General features: G+C 41.4%; 1 protein-coding gene across 1 annotated transcript in view; it reads left to right on the forward strand.

Moving 5' to 3' along the window:
• LOC134445542 (rho-related BTB domain-containing protein 2-like) overlaps positions 1-2,259 on the forward strand; it is a 27,918-nt gene extending 25,659 nt beyond the window's left edge. The window contains exons 13-14 of the mRNA XM_063194595.1: positions 150-255; positions 1,404-2,259. Of these exons, the coding sequence (XP_063050665.1) occupies positions 150-255; positions 1,404-1,624 (327 nt within the window). The 3' untranslated portion in view covers positions 1,625-2,259. The remainder of the gene's footprint in view (positions 1-149; positions 256-1,403) is intronic.
• Positions 2,260-12,532: the final 10,273 nt, after the last annotated feature.

Consider the following 12,532-nt stretch of genomic DNA (forward strand, 5'->3'; position numbering starts at 1 on the left):
ATAGGCTGACAGTACCTTTTCCCATAAGCGGCTTAGGCATTTAGCAGTAGTTTTGCCGGTGTTTTAGGCATCAGTGGTGATAACAGACCAGTGGTCTGATTATGTAATATCACTCCCCAACGATCGTTTTTCCTCCCTTCCCATATCAGTTTCATGGTGCTCATCAGCTGACGAGCTGGTGTCTTCATCACGTCTGCACCAACTACAACAATGTCTGCCGCAAGTTCCCCCGCGACATGAAGATCAAATCTTCAGGTGAATTGTTACCGCAGAAATACACCAGCGGCGACAAAAGCGATTCTGGAGACTAGAGCGATTTGCGCGCCGAGCGCGACAGTTTGAAGTTGAAATCTTTTCAACTTTCTATGACGCGGTTCGGCGACAAGCCGCGACAACCAATGACTGTATAGAGGTCGGTGACCACAGCCAATGGGAATGCTTGAATGCTTTGCCTTCTGCCTGTACGGACATACTCTAGTCTCCTCAATCGCTCGTATCGCTTGCTGCTGCACTCTGTCGCTTGAATCGCATCGCGCCTGGTCTATTCGCACGGTTATATTGTATTTTATGGAAATAGACCATAGATTCTTGCTCCTCTTGTGATGGGCTGATCCTCACTAGCATTGTGACAGTACAGCAATGTTGGTAAGTGCTTTCAGAGGCCCATGAAGTACATAGAGTTGTAACATGTCAATGTCCACTTGCCGGTACATGGCACACATAGTAACAAAGTTTTCTGTCAATTGCAGAGAACCAGAACTACCTGACAACTGAACACTTATGTGAAACATTATTGTGTAACAACGAACGTTAGCTATTGGTTGCTTATTGCATAGAACCACGACAACTTAACTTATAATACTGTAATTGTAATAAAGTTGCTCATTTGTTGCTCCTTGTGCATCTTAACCATAATAATATAATCATTATTATTAGAAAGTTGTGGTAATTGGTCATAATTGTAGACAGCAATGAGCAAAATGGATTCATTAGTTACAATGCAGTGCCACATATTCCAAATGACCTTGATTTACCTGTCCAGCAGATAATTCACCCAGCCAATCACCTGGCTGAAGTGGGTGGTCTATCATATTGAAAATCTGTTTTTATAACAGTGATTCTGTGATTTGGTGATTTGAACAAACAAACCTCATCACTAGCCTCCCAATGACCTCTTAACCTCAGCATAAGCCAACCAACTCACCCTTTCTTATTAGAAACAAAATACCGGTAGACGAATGCACCTTACTGGAAAATAAGCCCCGCTCCTTATCAGATGTATCTTTCTCAACGCCCCCTTAGGGCTCCCCAGCGCCCCCCTGAGGGGGCTGTAAGGCCCCCATTGATTGAGAAACACTATTTCATAACAACAACGCTGGTTGTTTTGTCATTATGACTTGTAGAGAACCAGGAGTACTTTGAGAAGCAGCGCTGGCCGCCGGTCTGGTACCTGAAGGAAGATGACCACTACCAGAGGGCACGCAAGGAGCGCGAGAAGGAGGACTACCTCTACCAGAAGCGCCAGAGCAAGAGGAAGTGGCTCTTCTGGAACCTTCCGTCGCCCCCACACGCCTCCTCCTCCCCCCCTTCCTCCTCCTCAGGCTCCTCCTCCGCCGTCATTTGATTGGCTCTCAGGGGTGGCCCGAAAGCCCGCCCGCCCACCAACCAACCAACCAATCAAGCGTCTTCTGCTGGGGATCTCAGAGGCAATTTTTTTTGTTTTGTTTGTTTGTTTGTTGATACTTTTTTAGTATTGGCAACCATAGTCTGCGAGGGGATCTGTTTGAGTATTGGCATCCAAAGTGTATTGTCACGTCACTTTCAACCTTCCCTGTGTTATTTTTTTATTTGCTTTATTTGTTTGAGTATGTTTTTTTGTTCAAATACGTATACAGTAATTATTGTACAAACACTCATTGTCCAAGCAGTCCTTCTCCATGGTGTTTGCTTGTATTTTTATTCTCTCACTAGAGAAGACAAATATCACAAAGCCATATCGGTACAAAGAAAAAAAAGATGGTCTTTTTTTGTATTTATTTACAAATACCAATGTATTGAAATGTATGTATTTTTGTCCATTTCAACTGTATGGCTGGTACCATTGAAATGTGTGTGTGTTGTCATTAGAGGCTGATTCCACATCACACTGTTTTTGTTTGTTTGTTTGTTTGTTTGTTTGTTTGTTTGTTTGTTTTTCACAGGCCAAACAGATAGCCAGATATGCCGCATGTGAGTGCTGCGTGGCCTCACAAACTTGAATAGTGCCGGAGAAAGAGAGAGAGAGAGAGAGAGAGAGAGAGAGAGAGAGAGAGAGAGAGAGAGAGAGAGAGAGAGCTGGCCTGTCTCTCCTGGTGGACAGCAAACTACGTAAGAGAAACACTTCTTTGACCTGGTGCTGGATATATAATGGACTCAGCAGGTGTTTGTTTATCAACTACTGTGTGCTATGGACATACCTGAAAGAGGAGTATCATCAAATGACAAACAACAACCAGCAGTCACCACCAATAACCAACAACTACTACAGGATATGCATTAATGATCTCAGTGATGACGAAACATCTCTCACGCTTTCCAGATGAAGTTTGAACTTCCTCCAAAGACCACCTCAGCAAAGGAACTGAACTCTTCAACACACAGTGTGTGTGTGTGTGTGTTTGTGTGTTGTGTTTGCGCTGGCGCTCTATCTCAAAGAGAGGACAGGTTCTTCAGGGGTCCCATAACATCATGGAACTGATAACAGTGAACATTCACAAGTGTGAAGAAGGTACTGCATTAGGACCTTGTTGGCATGGGTGACCTACATAGAGAGTCAACGTGGTGTCTTGTGTACTTTGTGTATGGTTTCCACACTTGTTTTAACTGATAACATAGGTAAACATTTCTGAAGGTGGCCACAGACCTACCTGTAAAAGGAAAGAGGCCAGTACGGATCGCCTGAACATGTACATCTTTAAGTTGTAAGTATGCATGTTATATTTTTTTTTACCCAAGGTAAGTGTCATGGTTGTACAGAAGAACTGAACCAAAGTGGACTGGGAATGTGCTGTTCGGACTGTGCATTGACGAGCACTGTTGTAAACAGGTAGATATTGTGAAGTGTTCTTGCGAACAATGGTGTTTTCATTTATCAGTGAATTTGCGTATGTGAGCAAGTGTGAGTGTGTGTGTGTGTGTGTGTGTGTGTTATTTTCCATTTTATTGCCAGAACTGGACTCTGTTTGTTGACCCATTCGTGTAGCTTAGAGATGATGTTTGCTTTCTCCTTCTCGACGACCTCTGATAAACTCTCCTGCGTCCTCTGCTGAGCTGCTATCACCCTCTGAACCCCCCCCCCCCCCCCCAATCTGCTGCTAACTCCCCTCTGCCCAACCTGTGTGTGTGTGTGTGTGCGTGTGTATGCATGCGTGCAAGAGCGTGTGTGTGTGTGTGTTTGTGTATTGCCAAACTGCTTTCACCTCCCACCCAACCCCAACCCTGAGTCCAATCCCAACACCAGTGCCCTCCTAACCCTCTGCTGCTAAGTGACCTCTCTATCTTACTTATTAAGGCCTGTCCTAACTTGTTCTGTCTCTCACGGGCACATTAACCCAACACAAGGATGCTGTAGCCTTCAAAATGGGTATCAGCCGATATCTACTGTATGTGTTCCTAACTTGACCTTCAGGTCCATGTGTAGATACGTAGACTACATACAGTACAGATCCCAACTTGTTTACCTGTCTCAGGTTAGATTGTGAGCCATGTGATGTGGACTGGATGATCTAACTCTGATGCACAACTCTTATGTATGTATTACAATAATTATCTTTTGTTTTGTTTTGTTTTGGTTTTCTTAGGTAAGTAGTGCACAGTGTACAGTGTACAGTGGTACATGTTTGTTAAAGGGCTCTATTCGTTTAGTGTTTATGAGGCTGTAGAAGTGTGTTAATAAGAGACTCATATACGCACATTTAGGAACTTGCATCAATTTGTGATGCCACAAAGTGGCAGTGTTGGTCTGCAGAACTGACTAGGAACCAACAACTGCTGCAGACTGACAAGATTGGGCTCTCCTTCTCTCCCTATCTGAAACTTGCCCTCTTTCTATTTCAAAGAGCTTGCTTTTGCTTTTATCTGCTTGAGGTATAAGGAAGTCAGAGACAAAAAGCAGGCATAACTTCGTTTTCGGAGAGGGGTGAGAGCAAAAACAGGCAGTTTCATAACGTGAGCACTCCTGTGGAGCTGAAGCGCTCTGTGAGAGACAGCTGTGTACAGAGCTGTGTTTCCCTGGGGGTTTCAGTCACGGGGAGTGCAGCTATAGCTTCAGCTCACTGACTTGAGCAGAACGAAACAGGCGAGAGGGGAAAACAGGCAAACCAACAACCTACAATTTGTTGTTGTTGATTTTTTTCCCTACCTACAAGCTTTTCAAGCGTCTAAAACACTGTGTGTGTCTGGTTCACCTCAGACAAACTGTTTAAGGACCCCGAGCAAACACCTGGTCACCTTGACGACTAGAGCAGGCTGCCGCACCTGAGGCCCTGGTGTTAGTAGTGGAGAAACTTTGGATTCCCACTCCGCTAGATTCTCAGCTGGAGGAAGATTGGCCTAAACAGCACAGAGTTGCTCAAGGCTTGATGATGTCAGAGATCAGGAGAGAGGAGAGAGAGAGAGAGAGAGAGAGAGAGAGAGAGAGAGAGAGAGAGAGAGAGAGAGAGATGCAGATGTGACTCGCCCTGTTTGTGAACGGCCACGTGAGCAGTTCATCTCACAGCGCCATCCAGTGATGAGTTTATTTGATCTAGTGGTCTGGTCTGTGGCTATACAGTACACAATCAGCTATTTAGGGGCCTCCTCAGAGCATGAGGCACAGCGTATTTGTGCATTTGTTATTTTCTATTGTGTAGTGAAGAACTTCTCCAGGTGACCTTAATGCTTGATTAGGTGATCTGGTCATCTTTATGCATACTACAGCTAACGCTTTGCCTGGGCCATGCCAAGAGGATGAATAAGACTATCAGGCTGCACATGAACAGAACACCAGTAGCGGTTAAGTTTAGTTCAGCTTATAGAAGGCCTGCGCTCATTCGGGTTAAAAAAAATATACAGAATCATCATATTCTTGGAAAGGCTGTATTTGAACACAAAGAAAGTTGCATATCAGAAACACGTCTGCCTGTTAGAGAAGAAATAAAGAGAAGAATTTTTTAAAAAAAATCTGTTTTATGCCATTTTGCAGACAAATGCTGCATGTGCTATGCTGCATTAACACTGCTGGAAATCTGCGGACAAAAATCAAAACAAGTTATGTAATTAGACATTTTTGAAGGTTATTGCAGGTCATAACCAAGGAGTGCTCTGTAAGTGTGCGACGGTGTAGTATACTGTACTGTGCCTGTGAAAAGCTTGGAAACATTATCATTCTGAAGCAAGAATTACCAGCCAGTGCTGTGTTTCATTTGTCTTGATAAGCAGCATGACTAAGGAAAATAAGTCTTGAATTTGATTGGGCAAAAATACTGCTTGTGAATCGGAGCAAAAAAAGGCATTTTATTTTTTTATTGCAAGAGAATGATGCCTTCATTATCAGAGAGCATCGCCTCTAAAATACCACTTATTTGAATTGTTACTTAGTGATTTACTATAGTAGACTTATAGTCTACAGTGCACTCATCGAAAGACTTAGGAGTGACATGACAGTAAGCACTGAACATTGAACCAAGGAGAGGAAAAAGACACTTATGCCTTAATGCGAAATGTGTGTGACAGTGAATGGGGACTTCATCAGTGTATGCACAAATGTGTAAGAAATGTTACTGGTACCTAATATATTTAATGTGTAGTATAGGCCTACTTTGCTGTAAGGATACTGTGCTAGAGTTGGTTGTACTTGACTTGTGCATTTGATTTTGGCCATTATGTGAGCCAAATTGAGAATTGAGAATGTGTTTTGAATGTAAGATAAGAAAAATGCCTTTCATAATTATAAGATGGACTCTTTGACCTCTTTCATTACACACTATCAAATTTACCCAGGGAAGAAAAAGAAAACAATAATTTGTACTCCACTATTTTGAAATTCAGATTTTAGTCATTAATGATGTTACATGCTGTTAAAATGGATTACATGGCCAATGTTAAGACTCAGAGTGTATTGGCAGGACAATGAGAATTAAAACAATAATTTCCTGTGTACATATTTCAGTGTAGGACATAGCATTAGCTGATCATGCGCACTATGCATCAAGATAGAATCACTTGTAGGAACAAAAATAAGCACGTTGTGAGAAGAATTTCTTGCTTGAATTAGCAAATATCAGGTGATTAAAATAAAAATTAAAAATATTTAGAATAAAGAAGTAAAATAAAATAAAACAAAATAATACAATTCACTGAGGGAAGACTTTGAAGCACTTTCCTGTGTGTTATTCAGGTGCTAGCACCACCGCTGCAGAGAAGCACAAACCAAAGGGAGCTTTGTTGCAGCTGGTTCAGCAAAGCTGGTAGGCTACTTGGCCGACCGCACATTCACAATAGCATAGTCGCCTGAGAAACGCCTTGTGATGACTTAGAAATTACTTAATACTTCAGACTTGAATGCTTTATTTTTTGTGTAAATAAATACAGTTGACACTAACTATTGTATATTTCGAATTGTGTTTTGACTTTGTTGTTTTTTCCTTCTCTCTTTCTTTCTTTCTTTCTTTCTTTTTGAATGGTTTGTAATGTCTGTGGGGGTCGGTTAAACCTTAACACGTGCTCTGGATGAGAAATGTACATAAAGTTTATTTAATAAATTTCAATCAGCTCACTACCGCCTTGCATCCAGTGTATATTCAGTGGGTCATCATACATTGCCCAACAATCTTGTGCCCTTCTTGCATGCATCAAGTCCTTCAGGTAGGCTATGTATAGATATATAGATAGATAGATAGATAGATAGATAGATAGATAGATAGATAGATAGATAGATAGATAGATAGATAGATAGATAGATAGATAGATAGATAGATAGATAGATAGATAGATAGATAGATAGATAGATAGATTTTTCAGAGAAAATGAATGATAGGGCCTAACACAAATCTTTGTTTAGCATTATGGCTATCGTTTGAATGAAGCCATTTAGCCAGGAGAGATGGGCTGTTGTAGCCTGGGCGAATAGCCGACTGTTGACTCCGTCAATAAATCTTTGGGTGGAGTACATGGATGGCGTCGCCAGGCTAGGGCTGTTGGTGGTTTCCAGGGGAAAGCCATTAAGCCTACTACAAAAATGCCACATTATTTTACTAAATTGGATAGTGCCACAGTCAAGCATCAAAACACCAGGGACAAAGTCATTTTAAAAAATGAGATCAACATTGAACTTTTTTCAGCCACTATTAACACTAAATTTGGAGAACAGTCAACATGGCCTACAATGATGTTACACCAAGGGTTCCCAAACTTAACCATGGCAAGGCCCCCCACATACCGGTATATTGCAGCCAAGGCCCACCTTACATGGGTCATGCCACACTATTTTTCTTTGCATTCCTTTTCAAAATCATAGTCTAATGTTAGTCAGTGCCCCACTGGAATATATAAAATAATAATGTGACAACAATAGAGGTAATGTTCAGAGATGCAATAGATTATTATAATACAGTTCTTAATTGAAATATGGTTAAGGTTATTTTAGTTTATTTTGGTGTACTTTTTACTGCACATTAACTGTCAGTAGGCTACTTAGAACCAGAACAGGTGTGGCTAATTAAGGAAGGCATGGAGCACTGAAGAGTAACTGTCAATTTTTTGAATTTTAGAACTCTGCTGTAGAATACTCAATGGCAACCACTGCTTACTGTGAGGACTAATTAGTCTAACATTAGACTATGATTTTGAAAAGGGATGCAAAGAAAAATAGTGTGGCATGACCCATGTAAGGTGGGCCTTAGCTGAGGTAACTAAGCCTAAATATTTTAGGTTTTGTTCAAATATTCAGACTTTAACATCTGTTTACACCATGAAATATAAAAAAAAAATTTTTTTTGACAAAGTAATGTTAATAATAATGTTATTATAGCCTAATATTGTGATAGTCCCCTGGGGGCGTTTTGCCCCTCTGCATAGGGGGCGTTTTACCCCACAAGCTGTTTTTTCAAAAAATGGTCAAGTTCTTAAAATGTAATTGTATTCATTATAAACAGCCTATATGCTCTGAAACTACAGACTTCACTCTTCTTCTATCATATAATACTGCAATATAATGCTTAACTACATTTTTATAAACACGCGTTTACTCATATCTGAAAATTATATCAATACCATATAAATCCTTTCCCTTCAAAAAATACTTTGTTTCAGTCGTTTTCCCTGGACAATTTGCATATCCCCGTTGTCAACGTAATGTATAGAAACAGTGAAAATGTATATTTAAGCCCTCTAGTGGTTATTTAGGGAAAACAGGTGGGGGGGAATATTGCCCCGCGGGGGCGTTTTACCCCACCCTACCCTAAGGGTTCTGACAGTTACTCTTCAGTGTTCATTATGTTATTTTTACTACACCTGCTATACATGGCTTCTCAATTTCTGTTCCCCCCTGGCTGCACAACCCTGGCTGCCCACAACTCAACCTTTGATTGTTGGAAAGAAACCGCTGTCAGTAAAAAAAAAAAAACCTCACATGGTTGGCTGCCAGTGTCTTGCCCCTCCTCACAACACCGTTTTATAAACAAAACAAAAAAACATGTATGCTTTGGCCCAAAAAGGCAAGCCCACTTTTAGCATTTTCTACCAGAATGCAGTCTAGTTTAAATAAATGTTGTGCTATACTTTTCCTGCCGACCTGCCACGGCCCAACCTAGCACCCCTTCGTGGCGCCGCCCCCCCAGGGGTCCCCGGCCCCCAATTTGAAAACCACTGAGTTACACCATCCCTTCTGTGAAACATGGTGACGGACCACAGATGTTATATTATGGGGACATATGAGTTACAAATGCATTGTACTTTTGGTCCATACTCATAAAACAATGAATAGGCTACATTAACTTGTATGCGGGGGCAGAGCGTCTTTGTTATTTTGTACTTCCAGGGAGGTTGTTCCTGCATTGGCCTTGGCCTAGGCCGCTGCAGGCGGGGGCCGAAACAGATAAGATTTGGATTGTTTGTTTGGGTTTTGGATTGAGTAGGCCTGTAATTGCATTCCAAATGTCCATTATTGGGTGATCCAAGTAATTATCACTGTAACTCTGTTGTCGTCTCTCCTAGGTGGATTCCATAGGCAGTAGGCAAATAATTTCAGTTTCGATCAGTTTCAGTGTGCTGCTTCTGTGAATCTGTCAAACTATCAGCAATCTTGCATGAGCGTTAAGTGAAGAAAACAGCCAACTCTAAAGCAAAGTTAGTTAGTTTGGTCAAACACACCTTAACCCGTAGCCTTTTACTGCAGATGGGGTCGCCGGCGGGCCTATTCACTATTTGCTGAAAATACTCAAACACATCATAATAACGTTGCTGTGACATTACCAAGAGCCTCAAGTATCAGATTAAGACATAGCCATTACAATTTTGGTGACAGTAAGGTTATAACATAGGCTCTGCGCTAAGGGGTTAACTACAAAACCACAGCAGGAATGGCTCCAGCATATCTGAAGGACATACTAAGGCCACACCAAAGAAACTCAAGAGAAAGAACAATCTCTTGGCGGGGAATGCATTGGCCACGGTGTAGTACGGGGGCGTTGCCTGAGGACACGAGAGGATGGAAAATTAACTCCCTTGCGCATGGTCATTGGTCAGTGGGTGCGATGGATACCATTTTCGTACTCCCTTGCACATGGTCAGTGGGGGCGACACCATGATGGATAATTTGTGGCCAAGTAACGGCAGCTGTTGGTCAGCAGTAATTGCTGGGGGTAATTAAGGACAGCTGACAGACATTCACGCTGTCCTATGACCTGTTCCACAGTGAATAACATTTCCGTACTCCCCTCGCCATCATTTCGTACTACGCTGTTATGACGTGAGTAAGCCCTCTTGTCTCAAGCCTCTTTGGGCCACACTAAGGCTTGAAAGAGAACTAGTCCTCCAACAGAAACCATCTGCCCTGCCGTCTGCTCGCTCTAAGCGATCCCAGTATGACCTCTGCCACTGTTCCTCAGTGGTGGTCCAATCTCCAGACCAGACACATCTGTCTCAACCTTCAAGAGGCAAGTAAAGACACTTCTTTTTTGTGACTATCTACTACTACACTAATGATTGAGCTGCCCCAGTCCCGGGGTAGACTCTATGGCAGGGGTGGGCAATTATTTTGGCCCAAGGGCCACATTGGGTCAATATTGGTTGAAGGGCCAGATCTCGCATTCAACTTGTCTGCCAATACATACGTAATAGTGTAGGCTGGCATAACTTTTTAGCCAGTTAATTCCTGAAAATTGTACTGAAATGTATACAATACATAGTCTACTGTATAACATACAAGACCCCTGGGTAGTCATTTTAAGAGTGTTTAACAATTTTGTATTTAAAAGTTGTATGTCTTGTAAGGTTAAGACTCTGCGGGCCACATGATATGGCTCAGCGGGCCGCATGTGGCCCTGGGGCCTAAGATTGTCCACCTCTGGCATGATGCCTAGGCCTAGGCTACTCTTCTTTCCTCTCTGGCGTAGGCCTATGACCTACTCTACTTTAAAAAAATAAAAAATAAATAAAAACCTAACTAACCTAACTAACCTTAGCATCTGCACTTCTTGTTCTGTGCATTTCTTGTGCACGTATCTGCTAGATGGTGTGATTATGTCCTCGATTGTAAGTCAAATTTGGTTAAAAATTATCTACCAAATGCAATGTAATGTCATGTATAATGTTATGTAGTGGCTTGTTTTTGCATATCCTTTTGGCGGTTACGTTATTCCGACATTGATGTCTATTGTCGGAATACCGGCGCGAGTTATGCAATTTCTTTGGTTTGTGCTACGTTGCTCAGCTTTTACTAAGTTTAGGGAGAGTGCATACAGTTACCCTAACCCTAACCCTAACCCTGACCCTAACCCTAACCCTAACCCTACGGTATGTCGGCTGTCGGAATAGCGGTATGTCGGAATAGCGATTGCCCCCCCCCCCCCCCCCCTTTTGGCAATGGTATCTGGTCTGTCATTGTTTCGCATGCAAGGGCTTGACTGACACCTCACCTCGTCTTCCAGTTCCTAAATTAACTTGAAAAACGAAACCAAGTCTAATTCCGAACCGTGGATGTATTAATTTATAGGCTACCATACACATCTAAGTAGGCCATAAGGCCTACGCACAACAACACGTTGGAAGAACAGTCTGAAGTGAAGAAATAAGACCCTCTTGCAGGTAAAGTCGCTAATGGCTTATCGAGTCTTTGAGACATCGTATTAGACCACTATTTAGGCCAGTGGTGGACGAAGTACACCAGTTATGTACTTGAGTAAAAGTACAGTTACCTTGCATTGAAAACTACTCAAGTAAAAGTAAAAGTATTCACCTCACTTTTTTACTTGAGTAGAAGTACAAAAGTACCTGCCGTCAAAAATACTTAAGTATTAAAAGTAAAAAGTAAAAACTTAAAAATGAAGCCTTTGGTGCAATTTTAATATTTAAGTGTTGTAGGCCTAGTTTGGTCATATCTAGGCCTGATTAACTATCCTCTGATTTGCATAGGCTATACCAATATGTTAGAACTAGGCCATAACAGGCCTCAGAAACACTGTGGAGTAAGTCCATGGATGTTATAGCATCAGAAGTTCATTTTTACCTCTAAACATTTAATACTGACCCTAACATGCCCAAAATAACACATGAAAGGGCCATTCGTATTAAGAATGACTAGGCTGAAATGTATTATATGCCTATTAGAACAACTACAATACCCCCAGCTGCAGGCCTACAGTCCAGTATAGGCCTACTTATTTGTGACAGCAAGGAGTTAGAGTAGCCTATAAAGTACTTTATGTCAAATTTTTGTTATAATTATGGTTTTGGTAGACCTCTTCTTCTTCTTCTTATTATTATTATTATTATTATTATTATTATTATTATTATTATTATTATGTAGTGTTTGCTTATGTTAATGTCGGCTTAGGCCTATGTATGGACAAACAGACCTCTTGCAATTCTAAGCTACCTTTAAAGATAGGAACATCTTCATATACTTGTAATGGTCTCTATTTGCAAGATGCCAATGATTTGCAATAGCCTACTTGATACAACTTCATTGGAACACTTATCTGTCTGATCATTTTGTGCCTGTGCACATCACTGGGACAATATTTAGCCAAAGTCCACTTTTTTTACTCTGTTACTGTTGTTTTTTTTACAACCTCACTTTGGTGGTTTTGCCAGTGGTTTTCACATCCACTGTAGCCTACTGATGTGACTTTAGGGAAAGGATACATGTTGCATGCATCCTCACTTTGCAACATGTGGTGGCTAAGGCAATCCTCATGTAGGCCTATACAAACCCTTTACACAAGCCTTTTTTCCATAATGTTGAAGCAAATCATTTTTTTTGTTAACAGGGGAGTCTATTAGACAAGTAATTTAT

The sequence above is a fragment of the Engraulis encrasicolus genome, chromosome 3 (assembly GCF_034702125.1).
Source record: "Engraulis encrasicolus isolate BLACKSEA-1 chromosome 3, IST_EnEncr_1.0, whole genome shotgun sequence".
Taxonomy (NCBI): domain Eukaryota; kingdom Metazoa; phylum Chordata; class Actinopteri; order Clupeiformes; family Engraulidae; genus Engraulis; species Engraulis encrasicolus.